Source organism: Marmota marmota, unplaced genomic scaffold (assembly GCF_001458135.2).
Source record: "Marmota marmota marmota unplaced genomic scaffold, marMar, whole genome shotgun sequence".
In the NCBI taxonomy this organism is placed as follows: Eukaryota; Metazoa; Chordata; class Mammalia; order Rodentia; family Sciuridae; genus Marmota; species Marmota marmota.
Genome location: NW_025999913.1, coordinates 9,591,151 through 9,616,415, shown reverse-complemented (window position 1 = coordinate 9,616,415; position 25,265 = coordinate 9,591,151). Strand labels below are relative to the sequence as shown.

Sequence of the window (25,265 nt, the reverse complement as noted above, 5' to 3'; positions counted from 1 at the left end):
TGCAAGCCTGTGAGGACCATTGTGACCCTGCTCTCCCGCCCCCCCCCCGGCATGCAGGGCAGACCCACAGAGCAACCCCAGAGCAGGGGAGTGCCAATTTGGGGAACAAGGATGTTCTTGTGTTCTGACCATCTCCGGCACTGGGACTGTGAAAAGTACTTGGGGGAGCTGGCCCAGAGGAGTCATTTCTGGATACTTCTGTGCTTATTTCTCAAAATCCCCGGAGGACTGTAGATAGAGCTCAGTGTAGTGACTAGCGCGCACAAGGCCCTGAGTCTGATCCCCAGAACCAGGAAAAAAGAGCATCCCCATGGCTTTTTCATTGATAAGACTAATGCGAGTTATCTCTTCAGAACCAAATATAGACGGCATAATTGACTTAGTTTAATAAGTTTAACCAAGGAATACGATTTTGTTCATGTTTTTGAGGTAGACTGGGGGCTCTCTTTTTTAAGCCCTCCTTTCATAGGCAAGCCAAGGTAGTCCTTGCATATGGAAAACATGGAGAGGCCGGGTTTAGATGTGGACTTTTGTGCTAAGCCTCATCTTTCCTGGAAAATCCCCCGGTAGGGCTCCCTTTGGTTGGGCCTGCGAGTACATATGGGGTGGTTGTCTTGGTCGGCTTCATAGTCATGGTTAGAAGTTCAACCCGGTGCAGGAAGTGAAAAACCCCAAACAGTTATCAGGCTGGCCTGGCTGTTGGGGTTTACAGATGCTGGTGTTTGCTTGGAATTGAAACCAGCCAACCTTTCACCAGTCCTGGTGAATTCTTTTAGCAAAAGCCTGGGCTTTGAGTTGCTTGTGCAGGGACGATGATAGACCCGTGGCCTTCTGTTATGGAGATGTTTCTATCACATAGAATCTCTATACTGCCCAAGGATGCTTCTAAGTACCTGCTGTGTGCCAGGTAGTGTGGAAGGTGCTGGTGCATAGTGTCTTATTTTGTGACTAATGTGATCCTCTAAGACAGATACTAACTAGCCCCAATGAGACAACTGAGGTTCAGAGACGTGGAATGAGTTGCCCAAGGACACACAGCTAGAGACTTGAACCCGTGGTCATTTCTTCCTTTCTTACCACCTCTACCTTGTTCACGGCTGTTCCAGATAATGGCATTGCAACGGAGTTGGTTGGTGATGTCCTGGGTTCCCTTTGACCCCACCCATGGAATCAGTTCCCACACCGTCTCCTGAATCTCTCTGTATCTTCCCCCTCTGTGTCATCGCTTCCCCAGAGAATCCAGGGCCTCACCTAGTTTTGAATTAGGTTCCAGCTCACCCCTGCCTGCCGCTGGCCCTGTTTCCCCTTTCAAGGCTCCCTATCACGTCCTAGGAAGCATCCTGCAGGCTGATGGGAGCCCATGAGACACACTGCTGTTGTCTCCTTGGAGGGACTTCGTTGGCTGCCATGTCCATGCCTCTGACAGGAACACCCTTGTCCCTTGGGGTCATGATCTTGGTCCTTCAAGACTCAGTATATCAGCGCTTGGTAGGTCCCACCCCCATGTACCCTTCTGAGTTCTCAGCACTGTGTGGCGCCCCCCCCCCCATTTTAGCACCTCTTTGCATACATTTGTTAAAAATTTAAATTTTGTTTAGTTATTTTGAATAGGCTATATATTCACAAGATACAAAATTCAAATGCTATGAATGTACACAGTGAAGAGAAAATGTCCCCCATCCCTGTCTCCATCAGAGCCAATCCATGTTGTTTTATACACACACACACACACACACACACACACACACACAATCTTCAAGACTTTTCTAGGGATATATTGAAAATACATGTGGGAGACTTTTTAAACCATTTTTTACACACTTGGTAACATCTAGTTCACACGGTTATATACTTTGATATTGTTATGCAGTGTTATTGTGGAAATTTGTATATATTAAAAATATAATATCTTAACCAGCTGTGGTGGCTCATGCCTATAATCCCAGTAGTTTGGGAGGCTGAGGCAGGAGGATTGCAAGTTCAAAGCCAGCCTCAGCAATTTAGCAAGGCCTTAAGCAACTTAGCAAGACCTTGTGTCTACATAAAAATATAAGAAGGGCTGGGGATGTGGCCTAGTGGTTTAACACCCCTGGGTTCAATCCTTGGTATGAGAAAAAAAAAGGTAATATCTTAATTTAATATTATATAAAATTTAGATGCATTATATGTTTTATAAATATATGTAAAGTACATAAATATATGAGCACATATTTATACATAGATAAATGTTTATTATATATAAATACATATTAATGTTTCATAAAATATGCAAATATTTACACATATAATTGGTCCTTCATCTCCTTGGGTTCCACATGTGTGAATTAGGTACTAGGGAATGAGAATGATCAAATTATTTTATGTGCCTGTAAAATATGAAACAATACAGCAGGACAACTACATACAGAGCATTATACTGTATTAGGTATTCTAAATAATGTGGAGGTGATATAAAGTATATGGAAGGACGTGCCATTTTCTATGAAGGACTTGAGCATCCATGGATTTTGGTATCTGAGGGGGTCCTGGAACCAACTACCTAAAGATTCTGCAGAACAACTGTATACACATGTATATATCTATATCATACACACATATAAAATGCAGAATGTGAACGTATCCTTGTTCCTGTTTTTAGCTGTATGTATTTCATTGTATGGAAAAATCAGAATTTATTTAACCAGTTCCCTATGACTCAACATTCAGGTTGTTTCCAATCTTTTGTTTATGCAAACATGACATAAATAATCCTGAGCATGAGACTGATCTAATTATTGAGCATGTGTTGTTTTGCACACGTCGGTTTCTTTGTAGGATACCTGTGGGGACTGAGAGCTGGTCCGTGGGCTTCTGCGCATTTCATTTAGCCACAGTGTTGCCCGATTAACTGGCGCCCGAAATGGCACTGCACTTTCTCAATTTCCCCGGCACCTCTACGGATAAGGCTCTTGACTGCCAGGTCCCCAAGGCAGCAAGGATGCTTTCACTCACCTTTGTGACCAGAGCAAAGGGGCTCAGGGCCAGCACCAGGCCCCAGCCAGCCTGTGGGGTCAGCCTAGCCTGGTAATATTTTGCCCATTGCCAGTCTCCCTGGAGTAACACAGTAAGTTGTCCAACCACCTTGGGGCCCAGCCTGTCTCCTATCCAGTCTGATCGCTAGACAGTGGAAAAAGTGGGCGTGTGTGGGCGCACAGATCATGCATGTGCATGCACACCTACGCTCGGACTTGCTCTTTGTTTTTTAAGGTTCCCTCGGCACCTGGAATAACACCAAGTGCCTCACCGTGATCTACCTGGCCGGAAATGGCCCTGCCTCGCCCAGCTCCCCTCTGGGACTCTCTGCCCTCCAGCCCCCTCCTCTGTTCCCCCAGGGCCACTTCCCCTTCCATGACTCCAGGCCCCCGCCCCGTCTCTGTCCTTTGCCTGGAAGTCTGGTTCCTCACTGCTTCCAAAGACGAGCTCTGTCACTTCAGTTCCAGCTGAAATGTCCTTTAGGAGCCAGGCCTTTCCAGACTCTCGCCTCCCGGTCATGCCTCTGTCATCCTCTTTCTCTTCTTGGTGACACTGTCAGTTTGTGACCATCCCTTTCGCTTGCAAGATTGTCTTCTTAGGGCTCTTTGTCTGTCCAGCTAGAAGGTGAGTTCTTGGAGGGTGGGGCCTTTTTCCTGCTCTCCAGACAGTGCCAGTGCCTCCTCACCTGGTGGACACACTGTGTTTGTTGAAGGATGCACCAAGGCACAACCGGTTTCCATTGCGTGGATGTCTCCCTGGGGGAAGGTGAGGGGTTGCAAACACCCGGCGCCCACCGACACGCAGAATTTTGGTCCTACCTGCCGTAGCTTCTGCCTTCCCAACTTTCACACACAGTCACCTTATCTGGGGTTCTCTTCAAGGTGCAGATACCTGGATGGGACCTGAGAGTCACAGTTTCTGTCCAGGTCTCTGTTAATGCAGACACTGGAATAGCCAGGCACCGGAGGTGAACCGACCCTCTGCCTTTGGGAAACCAGGATGTCTCCTGCCATCATTTCTCTGCCTTGCATGGAATGCAATGACATCTGTTTCATTGATCCCTATCCTGGCTTTTGGAGATGGTGGTGCAGATTCTCCCCGGGAAGCCTCCCTTGGGGCCGTGAGGAAGGCTAGAGGTTTTCACTGAGCTCCAATCCAGCCGCACATTGATCTTGCCCCAACTTGCTTGGCATCGTTAGCCGAGGACCTGAGCGTCCTGCCTCTCCCTGCCCCACTTCACGCAGCAGCAGTTGCTTAATGCTAAGGAGGGCAGCCGGGATAGAGGTGACACAGGAGGAAACAGGGCTGAGGCTTGCAGGCCACTGTTGCCACGCCAGCTGAGACATGGCTGCGGAGGATGACGAGGGTGGACTTGGACTTGCTGGTGACCATGCTGAAATCCAGCCAATGCTGCGTTCCCAGTTCATCCTCGAGGTTTCTTTTGGATCTGCTCCTATCTTAACACTCTGGAAGAGGGTGACTGTAGTTTTTCTCGCTGGGTTCCTGCCCCTGTGCGCTGCAGGAAATGATTTCAGTCTATCAATTTATGAAGAGTTGAGGGAGCCCTGGGGCATTATGGAAATGAAAGAAATTACCCTGCTCACTGTTAGGAAGAGTCAAGCCTCACCAGTCTCATTTCATCTCACCGAAATTAGGTGCAGTTGAACGACCCTTTTGTGGGTGATATCTGACTTTGAAAACAGATGATTCTGAAGATGTTGAACGTTTTGGTACCTGAAACTGAGGGAGAATGACCACAACAAAAAAAGTAGAAGTAAATAGCATGTTTTGAGGATTTCACCAAGAATGAAATACAGAAGGCAATTCATTATGGATTTTGATCCAGGGCAATCATGGCCCAGCCAAGAGCATCGTAATATTATTGGATGTGTGTTTTAGAAGGTAACCAATGATAGGAAAGACTTCCAGTTACTACCATGTGACTATGGGAGAGGTACCTGTCCTTCCTAAGTCTAAGTTTTCTTAATAAAATGGAGGAAATGACAATATCATATGGTGTGGTGATTATAATGAAGGGTAATTAAATAATTGGGTTTTGTCCTCCCTCAGTTATCTGCATCAGCTCAACAAACATTCATTTTTACTTCTCCCGAGTATGATCAGTTCTGTAGCCTGTCCCAAATGGTGCTTTGACAGATGTTTCTTTTTTTGGGTACTGGGGATTGAACCCAGGGCACTTAACCACTGAGCTACATCCCTAGCCATTTAAAAAAAATTTTTTTTTGATTTTGAGACAGGGCCTTGCTAAGTTGCTGAGGCTGGCTTTGAACTTGCAATCCTGCCTCAGCCTCCTGAGATGCTGGGATTACAGGCATTTGCTGCAAATCTAGTACAGCTGGCCATCTGTGTCTGAGAGTTTTACAAGCTTGAACCAATTACCGGTTGAAAATATTTAAAAAGAGAAATTGCATCTGCGTTGAACATGTACAGACTTCTTTTTTTTCTCGTCATCATTCCCTAAACAATACAGTAGAACAACTGTTTATGTTGTCTGAGGTATTATAAGTCATCTGGAGATGATTGAAAGTATACGAGAGGATATGTGTAGATTGTATGCAAATACTGTGCTGTTTTACACAAGGGATTTGAGCATTCGTGGAGTTTGGTATCCTTGGGGGTCCTAAAACCAGCCCCTGGCAGATAACAAGGGACAGCAGCCCTCGCTTCACAGATATGTGATCAGTAGAAGGTCTGATGCCACTGTCAGGTCCTCACTATGCTCCTAGGAAGATTTGTGGTCACTTGTGTTGAGGATGCTGGCCATCTCAACGAACCCAGGAGCAGGGATGGGGCCAGGTGTTGGGCACCTAGCCACAGACTCCCAGGTGTCAGCTTCGTCACCCACCCCTTTTCACACCAGCCTCCTTTGCTTCGTGGGCCCATGTGGTGGACAAAATAATTGTCCACACGCCGCAGCTCCCAGATCTACAAATCACAGGAGTGTCACCTGGAAAGTACAGCCCCATCTTCACGGTCATCTCGGCCTGTGTCCGCTACACTCCTGGCTCCGTGTTTTCTGGGGTCACTCACAAACTCGGGACACATTAAAAATGTTGCTGGGCCCACTCAGCTGGATGGCAGTGGGTGGAGGAGGGCCGAGTGGACACTTTTACAAATGTAGACGGTTCTTGACGGTGTCAAGTCCTGACTGAATGAAGTGCACACCTGTTATCTCGTTGCCTTTTTAATGACCGCAGTGAAGCAGTGGCAGGAAAGTGGGGGGTGGGGGACTGACGATCAAACCCAGCAAGTGGTTCTGAGCCACATCCCCAGCCTTTTCAATTTTTTTTTATTTTGAGACAGGGTTTCGCTAAGTTGCTGAGGCTGGACTTGAACTTGCCATCCTCCTGCCTTTGCAACCAACACTCTACAGTGTGCCATGTCGTTAAGCTGTGAAGATTAGGACATCAGGGGTAGTCCGTGAATTTTATTTCATTTTACTTTTTCTTTTTGCAACAGGGAATTGAACCCAGGGACATTTTACCACTGAGCGACATCCCAACCCTTTGTATTTTTAAATTTTTTTGCAGGGTGGGGTACCAGGGATTGAATTCAGGAGTACTTGGTCATGGAGTCATATCCCCAGCCCTATTTTGTATTTTATTTAGAGACAGGGTCTCACTGAGTTGTTTAGTGCCTCACTTTTGCTGAGGCTGGCTTTGAACTTGCAATCCTCCTGCCTCCACCTCCCGAGGCCCTGGCATTACAGGTGTGCACCACCATGCCTGGTCCTTTTATTTTTAATTTAGAGACAGGGTCTCACTAAGTTGCTTAGGGCCTTGCTAAGTTGCTGAGGCTGGCCTTGAACTTTCAATCCCGCCTCAGCCTCCTGAGCCACTGGGATTATAGGTGTGCATCACTGTGCCTGGCCAATTTCCACTTCTTAATATCTCACAAAGGGGACTGAATTTCAACTCATGAAGCTTTGGGGGACACACTCAAACATGTGTATGTCACAGCCAGAGATGTGTTGGTCCGTTTTCCATTGCTGCAATGAAATGCCTGAGGCTGGGAAATTTGTAAAGAACAGAGGTTTACTTAGCTCAGGGTTCTGGAGGTCCATGAGCACGCCACTGGTTTCTACTCAGCTCTGATGAGGCCCTTCTGGCTGCATCACAGCATGGCCGATGGCATTATAGGCTTGCACCACCGGGCGGGGTAGTCAGTGCATTTTCCACTGATGAGGTCTTCAACTCACGATTGGTCTCTGGAGACAAAACCCTTTGTGTATTTGTACACACATCCCATGGGTTCTCTTTCTCAGGAGGACCCTGACTGATAGAGATTTTGCCACCTGGCCAGGTAAACTGGTCATGGAGCACCTGAAAGTCAGGTCCCACAAGTCTGGGTCTAGAAAGACATGCTGGAGCAACTGCCCCGTCCAGTTCAGCCGTGAGCCTCTGAGTACTTCCCCTCCAAACAGGAGGCCCTGTAGGTGAAGGTCCTGTGAGTTCAGACTCTGACTGAGGGAGCCTTGGGGGAAGCCCTGTCACTCACCTTCACCCTGTCAGATTCTTTACTGTCTACAGGGCCTCTGGGGTTTGCTCAAGTCTGAGATGCTTTGGGGTTTAGACTTTTCTTGACAATTGTTGATGTCCTACTTTGTAGTTTTTAAAAACCCAGAAAAATAACTTTATATTGAAAATAATACAGTTTTCAAAAATTCCAGTTTCTAATTGTGACAGCCCTTGGAACATTCAGCCACTCTTCTGGTTAGCATAATAGCCATCAGCGAAAACTAGAAGATTCCGAAGCCCCCAATCAAGTCGGTTTGTGGCTTTAGCATTTTTTTTTCCCAGGAAAGCTTTAACTGGCTAGCTTTATACTATAAAAGTCACCTATTGCACTTCAAAGATTTTTAGTAAACGTATGTAGTTATGCAACCCATCGCTACACAAAAGAACATTTAGAGCATTTCCAACCCCCGGGTTCCTCCTGCCTATTTGCAGATGATCCTGTTCCCACCATGAGCCTCAGGCAGCCACTGATCTGCTTTCCGTCTCTACAGTTTGCTTTTCCTAGAAATGTCATCTAAATGCAATCTCATAATGTGTAGTCTTATGCAGCCTCATAATGTGTAGTCTTTTGTATCTGGGTCCTTTCACGGGGCATCGTGATTTCCATGTTCATCTATGTTGTTGCGAGTGTTAGAAGTACTTGTTACTGCCATGGAGTAATCCATGGTATGAATATAACACATGTCGTGTCTCCACCCATCATCTAACGGGTCTTCTTATTATTTCCGGGCTTGGCTATTAAGAATAACGTTGCAGTGAACATTTGCATACAAGTCTTTTGCAGATCCTCATTTTCATTTCTCTTGATCAGACACCTGGCACTAGAATTGTTGAGATAATAGGGAGTGTATATATTTGACTTTTGGAGAAACTGCCAAACTGTTTTTCTAAAGCAACTGCACGCTTTTCCTTTGCCACCCGTGATGTGGGAGCGTTCTGATTTCTCCATGTCATCCCCAGCACTTGCTATTGTCAGTCTTTCTGATAAGAGCCATTAGAGGTGGTGTGTTGCGGTATCTCATGAATTTGATTTGCATATTCCTAATGACTAATGATGTCAGTATCTTTTCTTGGGTTTATCATCCAGTCATGCCTCGCCTCTGGTGAAATGTCTATTCAAATCTCTTGTCCATTTTTAAATAGGTTTTTGTCATCCTGTTATTGAGTTGTAAATGCTGGTTTTGTGATTTTTCTTAGTTTGTTGTAGTAGCAGGCTTCATTTGGGGAAGGGGTAGAGTCACCCCCCTCATCCCCTGTCCTTTGTTTTCGATTTCTGGAACTAGTACAGTGGGACTATTTCTCCAATCCAAGAAAAGTGAGCTTTGCAAATATTTACTAAAATGGCTGATTATGTTGAAGGCGGAGAAGGCGCAGGAGGGGCTGGTCCTCGGGCTGCAGCCTTGCACCGAGCCCTGATAAATGCACTCTGCTGGGCATGTTTGCAATTTACAGATTATCTCCAGTGCCCATGTGGGGTCTCCTAATCCCCTATTTTTCTCAGCGCCTGGAGACTATTTCTCTTTTTTCCATTTATTTTTATTCAGTTAGTGCCTTTTGGATGCCTGCAGCTCTTGCTCTTGGCTGTGGTGAGAAACAGCCCAGAGAGTAAGACACGGGTTTGTCCTTGGGAAAAGAGAACCACCGGCAGACACACGGAGGCAGCGGGGTGTGTAGCGAGGAGCAGGGTGAACATGGAAATCACGATGCCCCGTGAAAGGACCCAGATACACAGTGTGGTGCCCAGAGGGAGGGGTTCACCTAAGGCAAGTGAACGGTCCCCCTCTCAGGTCAGCCCTGGATGAAGAGTCAGCCACGGGGGGGAGCTTCCCAGGGCCAGTTGCTGAAGGCACTGGAACAAAGGAAGGCGACGGAACAGACGTTGTGACAGAACCCTCCATAAAAGTGTGTGTGTGTGTGTGTGTGTGTGTGAGAGAGAGAGAGAGAGAGAAAGAGAGAGAGAATATGGGAGATACTCAGCGGGCTGGGACCTGGAAGGGCGCCTGCTGATTGCTGGTGAATGATTACTTCCTCTTCCCTGCCAAGCACCAGGGGGGAACTTGAGTTTGGGGTGGGAGATAAGATGTCCAGGACCTGTGGGGAAGGGCCCCGCAGTCCCCACTGCCCTTCCTCTGGGGCAGCTGTGTAGTCCCTGGACTGCTACGGGCTGGGGAGGAGCTGAGAGCTGGAAAGTCCTGGGAGATCTTTGTGAGGAGCTGGGGCTTCCCCTGGAGCAAGAAGAGGGGCAAGGTTTAAAGAATTTTAAGGGAAGGTGTAGAATGTTCTGGAGTCTTCCATGGCTGCCCTGGGAGCTACCTGGTGTTGTGCACCGTTGGCCACCCAGGACGGTGTTAGAGTGGCCTGAGGATGTCCAAGGTTCTCTGCGGTCCACTATACCTTTCAAAAGAGCTGAAGGAAAAGAGTTTGAAGGTTGCCAACACACGGAATGGAGAGTCTTTGAGGCAATGGAAATGCTAATTACCCTGCTCTGATCATTGCACATCCCAGACAAGTATGGAATTACCCATCAGTTCAGCATTGATAAGTACAGATGTCATGTATCGATTTCAAAATTAGGAAAAAGAATGTCTGATATCCTAAAACTATTTTTCTTCAGCAGCGGTCAGTGCCCATTGCATGGTCCTCTCCCCTAGGATCCCACACAGTCACAGTAACAAATGACAGCACTCTTGGGTGGGCGAGGGAGACAGCCTGCAGGGCGCTGGAGAGGACCTGGTGGACCTTAGAGGGGGCGGAACGAGCAGCTGGAGACGCTGTGAAGATAAAAGTCCTGTGTGTGATGGAGTCGGGCAGCTGGGGACAGGAGGGTGGGAAGGGTCTCGCCCCTGGTTTGGGCTGCTGTTGGGTGGTGCTGGTGACTCGTGCCCTTGGAGGACATTCACGTGTGACACGGGGATGTGCCGGTCTGCGTTCCTCGAGAGCTCGTGGAGATAGTGACTGCTGGGCCATCTCAGAGTGGCTGCCGTTGTGGAAGGTGGCTTCAGGAGGAGGCCACAGAGGTAGAATGAGTAGTTAATTCTTGACTCGGGATCTGCAATTCAGTCACCAGCACCTTGTGAGGCTACTGCCGCAGCTAGACTTTTAGAAGATCCCCGGATGAGACGCGTCACGTATCTTTGTTGCTGTATTTCGAAAGGAAAATTTTCCTGTGAAATCTGATCTCACTCTGTTGAAAGTGGTGCACCCCCATATTTTTCATCAGAGGAAAACTCAGCCAGTTTTAGGAGAGACGGTTCCATCAGATCCCAGAAAACCTGGGGAGCTGTGGCAATGTGGGTGTGGGAGACCTGGGTTGGATCCTGGCCTTGCCATGACCTACGTGGCTATTGACCCTTCTCTGTTTCTTCATCTATAAACAGAGATAATAAGAGTAACTAGCTCTGAAGGTTGTTGACCTAAACAGGGCTTTGTTCAACTTGAAAGCTCAGTAAACATTAAGATCCTGCTTAATCAGGACACGTTGGGGTGAACTGGGGTCCATTCATTCTTTCCTTTCCTCGGCGCTGTCTAGATCCATGCTGAGCAATGGAATAGCTGTTACCCTCGTGTGGTTCTTTAAATTGACATAAGCTAAAACTAAACAAGAGGGGAAATTCAGTTCTTAGTTGCCCTCGTCACATTTCAAGTGCTGGAAGGCCACTCGTGGCTGCCATATTGGATGGCGTGACATGGAGCATTTCCATCCCTCAAGAAAATTCTGTTGGACGGCACTAATCCTGAAACTGGGGGTATAGCTATGAGCAGAGCAGTTGCTTGTGTTTAATCTAAACATGGATTTTTTTGAGAAATCCAAACTTTTGGATGTGTTTCATTTTTCTCCAAGGAGTGGGATAATAGGGCGTCGACTCATGGGATGTTTGTGTCTCAGAACTAATTAGCAGGTGTTTCACGAGGTCCAGGCACATTCTTCTGGATTCATTAGGAAGGACTCTTATTAATAAGAAGGGCGTCAGGTGTGGAAAGTTTCCTAAATTTCCCATGAGAAGTTGGGAATGATCAGTCAAGTAAACGACACGGCCCCCACCTTTCCTCCGTTTCACCCCAAGACTTTAGGTAGCAGATGGCACAGACCAGGGAGGAGTGGTGCCAAGGCAGGAATTCTGTCAGCGTAGAGATGGAAGCAGAGAGAAGCGAAGGGGCTTACTAGACGACGTAGGGAAGTTTCTAGATGCCAGGACTCTTGATCTTACAAGAACCTGTGAGAACACTGAGCAGCTAGTTCCCGAGGACTAGGGCTGAGGGGAAGAAGAATTCTGATTTCATAGTAAGATGGTTTTCTGCTTCTGCGTGACAGTGGGGGACACAGGGACCCTGACTTATTCCTCCTCTTTTCACTTACCCCTGTCCTTCCCATCATCTAAGGGGAGAGGCTAAATAAATTCTTAGAGCACGAAGCCTCGACTAATAGGTAATCACGATTTTGCTAATTATTATTGCTTTTTGCTTTTTTCCTCGAGTCCCATTGACACCGAGAAAGCCATATCCATTTGTGCACACGCTCCTTGGGGAACTGGGACTGTTGAACTTGGGCTTGCTGGAGCTCCGTGCTGGGGGCGGGGGTGGGTGTGTATTTGTGAAGGTGTGAGCGCACACGCGCACACACACACACACACACACACACACACACGCAGACACGCACACGCAGGAGCACGCTTCTGCCAGAATGACTCGACTGGAGTCAAGGGCAAAGCAGTGATTTGAGACGACTTGATATTTAAATGTGTCCCTGGAAGCCCTGCTCATCTCCTGCGTGAATATAAATCAAAAGTGGGTGGTGAAAGTGAGATTAGTTCCCCTGCTCCGTCTCCTTTCCCTTTCCAAAGGAGCTGGGGCGTTGGAGGAGAGGCACCGCAGCAGGCAGGCAGACCTAGGTGGGAATGCACATGGCTGTCTGTGTGAGCCCTGCTCCCTGCAGCGCCACCCACGTGGGACATTTGTTTACACTGCATGCTGCTGCTCCCAGAGAGTCCTGGGGGACAGGTTCACAGCCCCAGGGGATGTAGCTGCCTGACTTAATATGCACAGCCGTTCACATGGGCGCAGAAGGCAGTCTGGCTTTCTCCGGGAGGCCTCTGGGTACCACAGTGCCACATTTGTCTGTAGAAGTACGATTTAGCCAGTCATTCTTGCCTGAATGCAGCTGCCTCCATCTGCAGGCTGTGGTGGGGGGCGGGGCGGGGGATTCTTGGTGCCTCCAGAGCTGACATTGGCTCTTCCCGCCCCCAGACCCAGGCAGGATTACACTGAAGATGTGCTGTCACATTCAGGCCCTGGGCAGGCCAGTGGGACTCCCATGCTATATCCTCGGACAGTAGTCCCTGGCTTACATACCTAGCAGTTTTCAAACTAGTCCAACATTTGTCTTCCCACCGGTTAATTGAGTACCTACACGGCGTAAGGAGACATCTTGGTCATAGAAGTGAACAGGTCAAAGCCCAGAAGATATGACATCTACTCTGAAGGAGCTTGTGGTCCATCCGGAACCTACCCATCACATTTGAAATGAGAAGGGAAGTTAGTATTTTTAAAATTAGTTCACTATGGAGACATATAATATTGGGGTTCATTTTGATAATTACACAAGCCTGGAATATAATTGGCTCCAATTCAGTCCCGATATGTCCCCTTCCCCTTTCCTCCTCCCTTTCTCTGTTCCCTTTCCTCTACTCCATTTATATATAGCGTTTCTTTCTTTTTTTTTTTTTTTAAGATCAGTGCATTATGGATATACATAAAGGTGAAATTCACTGGGGTATATTCATACATGTACCTGGGAAAGTTAGGCCAGATTCATTCTACCCTTCCTTCTTTTCTCATCCCTCCTGTGTCCCCCTCGATACCCTTCCTCTGTCCCCCGATCTCTCTTCTTTAGGGAAATTAACCTTGTGAAGGGTACCTCTGAGGAGCAGGCCTGGAGTCGGGTGTGATACAAGTGTAACCTCGCACAGCTGACTCCCAGGTGGACATTCGCACCTCTCTCCCTCTTGCTAGTAAGAAATTTAACTACTGGGAAGTTAAATATTGCATCGTGGAATCTAAGTCGTGGATTCTTTTCACATTCTAACATCTGAAATGTGGATGCGTCTTTTTTTTTTTTTTTTTTAACTTTGATACAGGGTCTTGCCGGGTGGCTGAGGCTGACTTTGAACTTGTGATCCTCCTGCCTCAGCCTCCCAAGTTGCTGGGATACAGGCCTGCGCCACTGCTCCCAGCTGAATGATCGTGATTCATTTTTTAAAAATCGAAGTGAAGCTAAATGCCCACTGGAGTGTAGGGCCAAGGTGGACCTGAGGAGTGGGCTGCGTCCCTGCATCAGTGTAGCCGTGTTCTGGGGCAAGGGTGAGATGTGACCAGTGGCTGCTTTTCTGTCCTCGGCGAGGGCCATCCTAGGAGGTACAGGTGACTGCGGCCCATGCCTGACTGAGTCCTGAGAAGTCCCCAAGTGCAGGCCTGTGTGTTTATTATTATCACAATGCCCTGTGGCCAACACCGCAGACGAGAAGCAAGGTCTGTGAATGCCATGGCTGACCTGGATTCAGAGAGTGGTGGCAAGGGCTCTGTAGGAGGAGTGACCACTTGTGACCAGGGCTTATACTCCATAGACTTGGTGGGCATGGCCCCCACGTGCTTAAACCAACACAGTCCCTCCGTGGGTTCCAACTGAGTCATTTTTCTGAGCAGCTAATAAGAAAAGCGAAGAAGGGGGACCGGCTGGGAATTTGGCATCTCGGGTGGGAGGCCACAGAGAACATGGAAAGAGAAGGCACTGGCCACTGGGACGCCTGTCAGCTTAGGAGGACTGTCTCCTCGTGCCCCAGAGAAATTGAGTTGCTGAGGAGGGGAGTGGCTTACCAGCGTTCCTACCCTGGTCGCCGACAGCCTCCTGGGGACCAAACCCAGGTCTCTGGAGAGCGCATTTCTTACCCTGTTGAATCATTGACTCACTCGGGGCCTCTGCTTTCCCAATAATGACAAGGATGACTTCTAGGAAGCGCTCCTAAGGAACTGGCTTCAAATAGTGATGACAGAACACCCACCGACTCAGTAGTGTTCACCGATGCCTTATTTGTAATCAGTGAAATACTAGAAAAAAAATATTATTCCATATCAGAGCAGTTAGGTGCGTCCTACCATCCTAGTACACACTCACCCTTGCCCAGAAAATTCAAGTCTGGTAGGTAAGAGGACCAAATCCTAATGGTGGTTATTTCCAAATTGTGGAATTATGGATTGTTTTTTCCTCTCGTCTATATTTTCAATCTTTTAAAAATATGGTCATAGTGGGCCCAGAGTGGTGGGGCACGCCTATGATCCCAGTGATTCAGGAGGCTGAGGCAGGGGGGTCGCAAGTTCAAGGTCAGCCTGAGCAACTTAGAGAGAGAGAGACTCTGTCTCAAAATAAAAAGGACGGAGGATGTGTTTGACTCCCAGTAAAACACATACATACCCACAAGTTATGGTCATAGTGGGGAAAATTAATTTATTTTTCAAAAGAGAAAGGGCTGGGCCTATAGCTCAGTGTTGAGCACGTGTGAGGCCCTGGGTTCGATCCCCAGCCCCACCAAACAAAGAGACAGTAGCATGGTCTGATTGGGTGACTCTCCAGTTCTTCCGTCCTGTGATCCTTTGGGCCTGGGTGCTGTCCCCAGGTGTCTACACATGTGTTTGGTGGAAGAAAAAGGAGTCCCACATTATCTCAAGGGAAAGGCCGCCTCTTTTGGGAAGCGGAAGGGGGTGATTGTAGTCCAGGGGTGTTGCTGATGCTCGGTGAATCTGTGGGCGTGTCTCTGGGTCTGGATGTGCCACAGGTGCCTGGCTGCAGGGTGGTTTGTTTATATCCCACCGTGTGTGGCCAAAGCCGGAGCTGTGTGGGCACACCCCAGGGGTTCCCTTTGCCTCCAGAGCTTGCCCCTGGTGGGAAGAGGCTCTTGCAGCTTCCCAGAGGCGGAGGGATGGTGCACCTGCCCTGTTCCAGGTTCTATTCCCCCTTTCTTTGCAGGAAGCTGCTGCTCAGCCAAACCCACGTTGGTGTCTATGGTTTGCAGCTTCAGAACCCTGACCCCGAGAAAACCCATCACCTCCTGCGTGGGGTGCTGCGCATCCAAAAAGGGTGTTGGCCTGGGAACCTGGATGGCTGCTTCTTGTCCCAACACCTTGGCCAGTTAGCCGTGGGACCTTGGGCGAGTGACCTCCCCGGCCTAGGCTTTCTCTTCCTGTAAAATGTAGACGCTAGAGTCGGTTTTTAAGAGCTCCTTCTGGTCCCCACCCTGTGTGTCTAATAACTCACTTTAAGAGCTTGGCACCGACAGGCCAAATTGGTGGTTGGTAAATATTTTAAGGTGCTGTTCTATTGCCATCGCTGTCATAGTTGATTAGCTTGGCATTCATGTTTCCTATTCAGTTGCACAAACCTACACGATTCTGCTGCACACCAGGAAGCCATGTTCCCTTTATCTCCAGGGGAGGAGAAGATGCATTCCAGGGACAAAGGGGTGTGGCTGGCGAGGCTCCGGGGGACGGCAGAGAGCGCGTGCTTACAGGCACACATGCCCTTCTGTGTGTGGAGATGCGTGTGTGTGGCGTGTGCACCTGCCCACGTGTGTTGTGCCCTCCACGGTGGGTTTCTTTCCCCCCTTAAATTTTCCTTGATGACTGCGCCAAGAACACGTCTGTATGGGTAGGTGTTTTCACCAGCTGTCAAGCCAGCAATTCAGTGGGGCGCCTCTTAATCGCTGGGCACAAATTTACCAGCATGGTGGGCGTTTGTGGAAGCTGCTTCTGCAGGCGTTTCATGAAACCACTTGTTCTCCATCGCACCAAGGAATGACGTGGTTCTGCACCCTGTGGTTGTGTGGCCCTGAGCAGATCAAGGAATATTCACGCCAACCGACTCCAGGTCAGAAATTGTGTCATGGACAGTTTATGGGAGGCCACAGGCAAGGAGGTGACGGAGAATGTTACCCTGTTGTGTTTGAGTCATCTGCAGGTGCAGGGCTGCTTATGTGGGTGCTGGTGGCAGATGGGCTCCCTTGGTGGGTAGTCTCCCTTCCTAAAAGGGAGAGGACATGACGTTGATGATCTCTGTGGGTGGAGAGCCTGTTGTTACTGGTCATGACCCGGGCGGAGGAATTAGTCAACCTCACCAAACCAGTAAAAAGATAAAAGCCAGGGAGCACCTTGTAAGGAAGAGAAACCCTGTTCCCTCTCCTCTCTCCTTCCTGCTTCTCAGATTAAAAACCCGCACCAGATGGCCACCAGAAGAAGGCACAGTCTCATCTTCCTGTACCTTCCAGAGAAGTTACATAACCAGAGCGTCTCGGGATCAGCACAGAATGAGGGAGCCGCTGAGCCTTCTCTGCATCCCCGGGGGACATTTTTGGGTCGTCCAGCCTGGGGGTGACACGCGTCTTTCCCAGCTCTAATTTGGTGCTTAGTTTCAGCGTTTGACGGTCATAAATAAATGAGAAGTTTTCCTAAGATTCAGCCTAAATGAGTGGGTCTGCATTTAGAGAGAGTTCGGTTGGTTCTTGTTTGCAGAGATGACTTGGTGTGCTGACAGCGACCCCCTCAGCGGGGTGTCAGATGACCCGGGTTTCATTTTAAATGTGTTGACAGGGCATGCGGATCTGTTTGCTCTTTCCTGTAAACGTTTTTTAGGGAGACATGAAACCCTGGTAGGAAGGTTCTTATTCCTCGTATTGACTCATCTGTGGCCTCCTACAGACCCTCAGCCTTCCCATCCTTAACTCCTCTTATAAAAGCTAGAGCTTCCTTCCCAGCGGCTTGGGAGGCTGAGGCAGGAGGATCGGGAGTTCAAAGCCAGCCTTAGCAAAAGCGAGGCGCTGAGCAACTCAGTGAGACCCTATCTCTAAATGAAATACAAAATAGGACTGGGGATGGGGCTCAGGGGTCGAGTGCCCTGAGTTCACTCCCTGGATCCCCCCACAAAATGAGAGCTTCCTTACAATGGTCTATTGGGATCCCGAGGAGGCTCCTAAGGTCGGGGTGTGTAGGCTGTACCCCAGGCCAGTTACATCAGAGTCTCTGGGAGTAGAAAAGAACATGGGCATTTAAAACAACAAAAAAAAATTTTTTAAAAAAGCTGCTCAGAGTTAAAAACCTCTTGCTCCAGCCGTGCTTCTCAGACTTTAACATGCAGACAGTCCCCTGGGCATCTGGCTTAAACGTAGATCCTGGTTCTGTGGGGCCTGGGATTTTGTGTTTCTAACAAGCTTCCAGGGGCTGCTGCGGCTGCTGGACCCAGCTTTAAAGAGTAAGGTTTGGAATCAAAGCCTCGGCTGGCCAACAAGCCGCCGTACGGGCCCAGTCATCATGTTTGCCAAAAAAGTGGCGTGATCGGCGTCCTACAGGGGTGAGCAGAGGTCAGGGAGCAGACCAAATCAGGGTGGCTGCACGTGGGAGATGGTGTTCCAGGATGAGGGGGGTTGTTAGTCAAGGGTTATTAATCTCGTGTTTCTCCTGGGAAACAGAAGTCTCCTTGACTAATAGACACACCCGCATACATGGACCAAGTGTGTGCACCAGGTAGCAAGAGAGGATGCAGGCGCAGAGGTGAGTGGTACACCAGCACAGAGGGCTAGAGACCAGGGCAGGGTTGATAATGGAGTTCAAATCCATGGCAGGTGTGCTGGTACGGTGCCTCTTCTTTAAGGGAGATCAGTCTTTAAAAAAAGAAATGAAATAAGGTCTTCAGCTGATTGGTTGAGGCCCACCCATGTGAAACAGGGTAATCTGCTTTACTCAGCCTAAAATGCTTTCAGCAGAACATCTATTTTCACCTCGACATTTAGAAAAACATGTTGGCCCCACCCCTGGCTACCTGGCCTGGCCATGTTGACAAGCAGAATTCACCACCGAACTCGGGGCAAGGTGCTCCAGTATCTTCTGGCTCTGTGACCACAGAACAGTGGTTAAGAGGCAAGAGCTTGAGTTCCAAGGAAGCAAGGATGACTTATGGCCGCTTCTCGGTCTCTGCTGCTGGGGTTCTGGCAAGTCTTTATTCTGCTACATACAGAAGAGCTGGACTTCCCAGAGCGGGTGTGGGCCTGGCCGTGGGTGGGTCTGTGCACCTCCCGTCTGTCCTTGTGGACACTGGGAGCCCAGCTGGGCATCTGGAGCCGTCCATCTAGCTCCCTGGCTGTGTGCCCAGAGGAAATGGATTCACAAGGACAAGCACGTGGAAACTCACCTCTAGAGGAAAACCCGTGTGGGGTCCCACGAATCAGACCCCGGGCCTCATTCTCTCGGGAGCTGACTCGTCCGGAAAAGGGGAAAATGAGCGGGGACGGGTCACCCAGCTGTCTCTGTGCCGATGTGAGAACCTCGCTTTTCCTGACCTTGATGCCCCGGAAGACACACATTTTACACTGTGACCCAGTCACTGAGGATCCGCGTAACTGTAAGAACAGACAACTGTGGGTGCCCGGGTAAACGTACGGATGCACGTAAATGAAACTGAATCTGGCTTTTAGGACACGACATTCACCCTTGTTTCTTTGGCACGTGATGCCCTGTGGTAGTTTCTATTTTCTCCATTTCATTAAAAAAAAAAAAAAAAAAAAGGGCGGTGGGAGAAAAGCTGGCCGTGACCTGTTGATCCAATTTCGTGATGCTTAGTGGATCCACACCTTGGGCACATAAGAGCCCCAGGTCTTGGTGGATGGAGTGAAAGTATCTTGCAGGGTCTTGGGATCTGGGGCAACACTTCTGGACATTTCTGTGACCATGGAAATGTTCTGATCTGCCCAGTTTGACCCGAGAGACTGACTCCTCGAGGCCACTAAGCATGGAAAATGCGGCTAGTGAGAATGAGGGCTGGGCTTTCAATTTTATTTCTCTTCAGTTAACTTGTGGCTCCTGGGTTGCAAGGCACAGATGCCCTCCCTCTGTCCCTAACCGGCTCACTGCAGGGAACTCTGGCCGGTCAGCAGGGATCTCTGCACAGACCACCGGCCGGCTCCCCCTGTCTGCATTCTGAGGGTCAGGAAAGCCAGGCTGGATGCTTCTGTAGGACACCCTTGATTAAGTGCCCGGGTGGTGTTACAGATAACACGCTTTGCATTTTTAAATGCTCCTTGAGAAACCTTTTCCTTCTTCTCTTTCAGTTGCTTAATTGCTCGCCTGTGTGACTTGAGTTTGAAAAGACAGATGCTCTCTGCCTGATGAAATCTTAGCAGCTCGTCTTCCCCGCCACTGAGCTCAGGGTGCCATGTGCAACCTGAATATGAGAGGCTTTGTTTTCATCAGTTGCTTTCACCTCAAGGAGAGGAAACTGCTGGCCAGATGGGTAGAATGGCCCAAATGACGACGACAGTGGGCATTTGGGGACATAGATTAAATCATCAGGATGCTTTTTTTTTTTGTACTGGGGTTTGATCCCAGAGGTGCTTAACCACTGAGCCACATCCTAGGCCTTTTATTTATTTATTTATTTATTTTTTGAGAACAGGGTCTTTCTAAGTTGCTTAGGACCTTGCTAAGTTACTGAGGCTGGCCTCAAACTTGCAATCCTCCTGCCTCAGCCTTCCGAGTCCATAGGGTACAGGCATGCGCCATTGCACCCGGCTCAGGCTGCCTTTGGTTCATGTGTTTTATATGTTGTTCGTCATGCTTACAATTCTGTTTGAGGTGTGGTGGACATTATTTGTTTGGATTCCATCAGTTGGAGCCAGAAAAGACTCCCTCTTTCACTGACCCTGCTGGGAAAGTCAGGGGGCCCAGGAAAGAGCCAGAGGAGCAGTTTCTTCCCAACTTTCATCAGTGTTCTAGGAACGACCGTCAGCCTTGGCTGAGGGGCTGGGTCTGGCAGAGTGTTGAACTCCACGTCCTGGACGAGCTGACGGTGGATGTGAAGCTCGCAGCCTGCTGACTTGCGCCAGGCCCAGAAGTGCCTGAGACGGCTGAGGCGTCGTCTTGGCTGACGGGAAACATAAAGAGAGGGACAGAAATCCTAGGAAGAATCTTGATTCATTGATGTTGAGGTTGGGAGCTAAAATAGCCTGCCCCCGACGGGACTGAGTGGCCCGGGGCTGCAGGAGCATCTCCCCGTGGACTCCCTGTTTTGTCTGCACGTGGATAATAAGAGGAGTGTTTATTAAAATACAGCCACTGTCGCATTAAAGATGAGCCAGCTCAGACCCTCCCCCACATGAAAGCAAGTCGTTTTGTTAAAGGTGGAGTGTTGGCCGAGGGCCAGGCATCTCGCTGAGTTCTCCCCATGACGGTCTGAGCAAGTGACAGTCTTCATTCACAGCCGGGGAAACCGAGAGGTGAGGTCTTGCTCGGGGCTCAGAAAGCGACCCTCCGAAGCGTGTTGATTTGACACACCTCGCTGGAGGAGAAGCCTGCGAACCGCGTCTCCAGTCCTTCCTTTCTCCTGCAGGATGGGAGGGGACGCTTCTAAAATAAATGCAATCAACCGAACCACCTCGCAACCTTCAGAGGGGGAGGGGAATTTCCTCGCTCCTACGGTGGCTTGTCCAGTGTCACCCAGGGACTGGTGGAGTCTGGGCCCAGATCTACCCCTGGAGTCTTTACACGGCTGTGCTGCCTCGCCGCTGGAGGCCTGGCCCGCTGGGGGGGGACTCAGGGCACCATCCCTGGTGTCCATCACTGGGACAGGTGGGAGTCTGGTCCTCTGAGCCACGGCTTGCTCGATGGAGGCCGAGGCTGCCTCCTGTGTTTTCTGGGAGACTTGAGCCTGGGCAAGGTGGAGGAATAGGGGGCCCTCATTCATCCTGAGGTTGGAGACAGGGAGTCCGTGCAAGGGAGAGAGTGGGTCTAAAGGGGAAGACTGTCCTAGCACATGGCCTGCGACTTGGCTGACAGCAAACAGCTGCTGAAGGAGGCGGGCGTGGGACAGAGGGTCCCGCTCCTGGGGTGGGAGGCACCAGCTGACAGTGGCTGTGAAAACAAACGGGCATAACTGCAGCCTGCATCAGGCTGCACGAGGAGCCCCAGGAGAGCTCGGGTGGCATGCTAGCAAGGTGGGCCGTGAAGGGCGGGTGCCCCTTCCCTGCACCTTGGGAACCCTCCTGTCTCCCCAGCTGCTCCTCAGTGACGTGAAACAGAGGGAGCCGCCCTTGATGATCACGATAGCGGCACTTTGACTGAGGGCCCACCGTGCCCAGGGCACCCTGCCAGGGGCTGGGAGAGCAGCTCAGTGGTAGAGAGCTTGCCTGGCCTGCGCGAGGCCCTGTTCCACCCCAGCGCTGAGAACCAACACAACAAAAACGAGTCACAAACCTCTCCCCTCTTCAGGAGGCTTGGAAACATGGCAAGATGGACTTCTTGCTTCCAAGGAGTCCAGATGGGAGATGAAGATGGACCTGACACACAACTCCAGACCATGCCAGTGGCAGTCTGCTCTGTGCTGCTATGACGGAATACCACAGACTGGGTAATTTATAAAGCACAGAAGTTCATTTCCCATGGCTCTGGAGACTGGAAGACTCCAATCAAGGCACCGGTGTCTGGTGTGTGAAGGGCCTTCTTGCTGCGTCCCTACATGATGGAAGGTGGAAAGGCACGTTTGATGATCATATGTCCTCAGGTGGCAGGAGAGAGCCGTGCAAGCCCTCCTGTGGTGGTAGCAGTCCATTCGAGAGGTAGAGGCTCCGTGACCCAAATGCCTCCCTTATGATCCCACGTCCCAGGACTGCGGAGCTGGGGATTAAGTTTCCAACACATGCATTTTAGGGCAACAAGAATGTTCAGACTGTAGCAAGACAGGACAAAGTCTCTGGGTCCTTCTGCATGTCCCGTTCTCCCGTCCACCCTGCCTTTGAGAAGCAAAGCACTGGTCTCACCTGGTTGCCGCAGTCCGGCTGCGGCACCTGGTGACCAGCGTAGCAGTCCTGGGTATTTTCTTCCCACTGTTCCATCGTCACTTCTTACAAGAAATCGTGAAAAACGCTTCCATTTCCCTCTCACTTCTTTGCCTGAGGGGAAGTGGGGTCCTTTTTTCTGGCTGCCTGAACCATGATAATTACCAGAGCCTCACAAAGCACTTCTATGTCATCTCATGTTTTATCCTTACAACAATCCCATATGTGCAGGTGTTAATACCATTTTGCAGCAGAAGAAATGGAGCTCAGAAAGGGCAGGACAGTTGTGGAAGGTCACACAGCTAAGGAAGGAAGGCCCTGGACTGAAGTCAAGTTCAGTGAACTGTTATTGATGGTGTCATTATTTCAAAGGACTTCAGAGATGGTTTGTAAGTCAATGTATAAATAAGACAGAGGGTTGAGGAAATAGGACCCAAGGGCTGGGGCCCAGTAAATTACATTTGGGTTTAATTGTCCTGAGTTCAAATATCCTTTTGGATGGGCTGAAACCTCTAGGTTAGGGGATGGAGAGGCTGACGGGAAGGAATGACATAATTCTTCTGAGCCAGTGACTCCAGGCGGAGCCCCCAGAATCCTATTAGAAAGCTCTTCTATGCTGGGCAGGATGGTGCACCCAGCAGCTCAGGAGGCTGAGGCTGGAGGATCGCGAGTTCAAAGCCAGCCTCAGCAAATTAGCGAGGCCTGAAGCAACTTAGTGAGACCCTGTCTCAAAATAAAAAAAATAAAAAGGAGCTAGGGATGTTGCTCAGTGGTTAAGCACCACTGTGTTCAGTCTTTGGTACCAAAACAAAACCAAAAAACAACAAAAAATGAAAACCAAGAGAGCTCTGCTCTGGCTGGATAGAAAATACTTCATTTCAACTGGCGGCTGGTGCTGGAGCAGCCCGAGCCCATGATTCGAAGCTACCAGCGCCCAGCCAGGGAAAGCCCTGGTGTTCATTTGTCTTGTGAGAACAGGTCCTCAGCTACTTCCAAAGAACAGGAGCCGTGGAGTCCAGTTTAAAGCTACCCTGAGGATCGCTTGCTGCTCTGAATCTCATCCATCTACAGGGATTTGTTACTGATGATCACAGTGCTGAGAGGGAAATACCCGGCCTCCATCAATAATCGATTAGGTTTACGGCCCAGGAGAGGAGGCGCCGGGTGGCGGCATCACCCAGACCTGGCTCCGGCCCAGCCCCTTCATTCCCCAGGTGTGCGACTGTTTCTCTGGATCAGTGCTTTCCAAAGTGCAGCTGAGGACAGCTTCGTGAGGTCCCTGGAGGGATGCCCCAGCATATCAGGTGCCACCAGGGGTTGGGGACAAGTTCCTTGGTTGGCTCTTTGCTCGTGGTGGGCTGGTTTGTCCACGTCACCCAACGCTGGCCGAACACTTGATGTCTGTAGGGCACAGTTTTGGCTGTGACAGAAATTTCCAGACACTTTTCTCCATTTTTAGACTCTGGAAAATTCCAGAAAGTCCAGGTCACAGTTCACATCCCTGGCAGGTGCCCACTTGCTCCTGGCGAAGCCTGACTTGGGATCCGCAGCAGGGAGTGTGTCTGGGGAGGTGACCTTCCCCTCGTAGTCTTTTCTGCTGTTCGTGCCGGGAGCAGGTGGCTTTGCTCCGCACAGCTGTGGGCCGGAGGCAGCTCCGTCCGTTCACTCCTTGGTTATGAGAGAAAGGCTCCACGATTCTCCCACGCAGGCCTCTAACAGGACCTGCTAATTATGGGAACAGGGAGAGCGGGCGGGTGTCTCCAGAAGGGGTGCTCCGGATGGTGCTCCCCAACTTCCATGCTCAGGTACCCCAAGTCAGGGCACAGATCACAGCTTCTTACAGGGACAGCAAAGTCTCCTTGAGGCCTCTCATTCTTTTTTGGGGGGTGGGTGGGTACAGAAGGTTGAGCCCAGGGATGTTTTACCACTGAGCCACATTCCCAGCCCTTTTTATTTTTTGAGACAGGGTCTCACTGATTGCTTAGGGTCTTGCTAAGTTGCTGAGGCTGGCCTTGAACCTGTCATCCTCCTGCCTCAGCCTCCGGAGTTGCTGGGATTACAGGCGTGCACCACGGTGCCCGGCTCTCATTCTTGGAAAATTCACGTGAACTTTTCTTCTGCTCAGTAATGTCCCTGGGATTGTCTGAATATGAAAAGCTTTTATTTCCAGGGGGTTACTGTACGTTGTGGGTCCCTAAGACACATCTGTGGAGTGCGGTGAGCGTGTCCTGGGTGGGAAGCCCAGCTCTGGCAGGCTTTGCGTCAGGACTGAACATCTGCTCCGCATTCATCTCCTGGAACAAAAGAGCAGTTGAGATCAGCAGATATATTTATTTCGATTCTTGATTTAAACTAGAAATGATTGGAGGCAGCTGCAACGGACCTATATTTAAATAGATGAAAGAAAGTGGGATCAGCTGCACCTGTATTCATGACAGTATTAATGGGAAAAATTGGGGGGAGGGGCGGTTCCAGGGATTGAACTCAGGGACACGCAACCATTGAGCCACCTCCCCAGCCCAATTTTTTGTATTTTATTAGAGACAGAGTCTCACTGAGTTGCTTAGCACCCTGCCATTGCTGAGGCTGACTTTGAACTTGCAATCCTCCTGCCTCAGCCTCCCGAGCCGCTGGGATTGCAGGCGTGTGCCACCATGCCCGGCTAATGGAAATTTTTTAGAAAGCTGGGGCAATCTTAGGCTGATATGTTGGTGCATGCCTATAGTCCCGGTGATTCAGGAGGCTGAGGCAGGAGGATGACAGGTTCAAGGCCAGCCTCAGCAACTTAGCAAGACCCTAAGCAATCAGTGAGACCCTGTCTCAAAAAATAAAAAGGGCTGGGAATGTGGCT

General features: G+C 49.7%; 1 protein-coding gene across 3 annotated transcripts in view; it reads left to right on the top strand.

The window, feature by feature from the left end:
* The window catches only part of Gfod1 (glucose-fructose oxidoreductase domain containing 1), a 98,057-nt gene that overhangs the window by 1,769 nt on the left and 71,023 nt on the right, over nt 1–25,265 (top strand). The window contains exon 1 of one of the 3 annotated variants that reach the window (XM_048799815.1): nt 13,741–16,464. The exons of 1 other annotated variant lie outside the window; for it this stretch is intronic. In XM_048799815.1, coding sequence (XP_048655772.1) covers nt 16,242–16,464 — 223 coding nt within the window. In that variant the 5' untranslated portion in view covers nt 13,741–16,241. Of the gene's footprint in view, nt 1–13,740; nt 16,465–16,501; nt 18,988–25,265 lie in introns of those variants that run through there. One more of the 3 variants, XM_048799814.1, reaches the window with a different exon arrangement.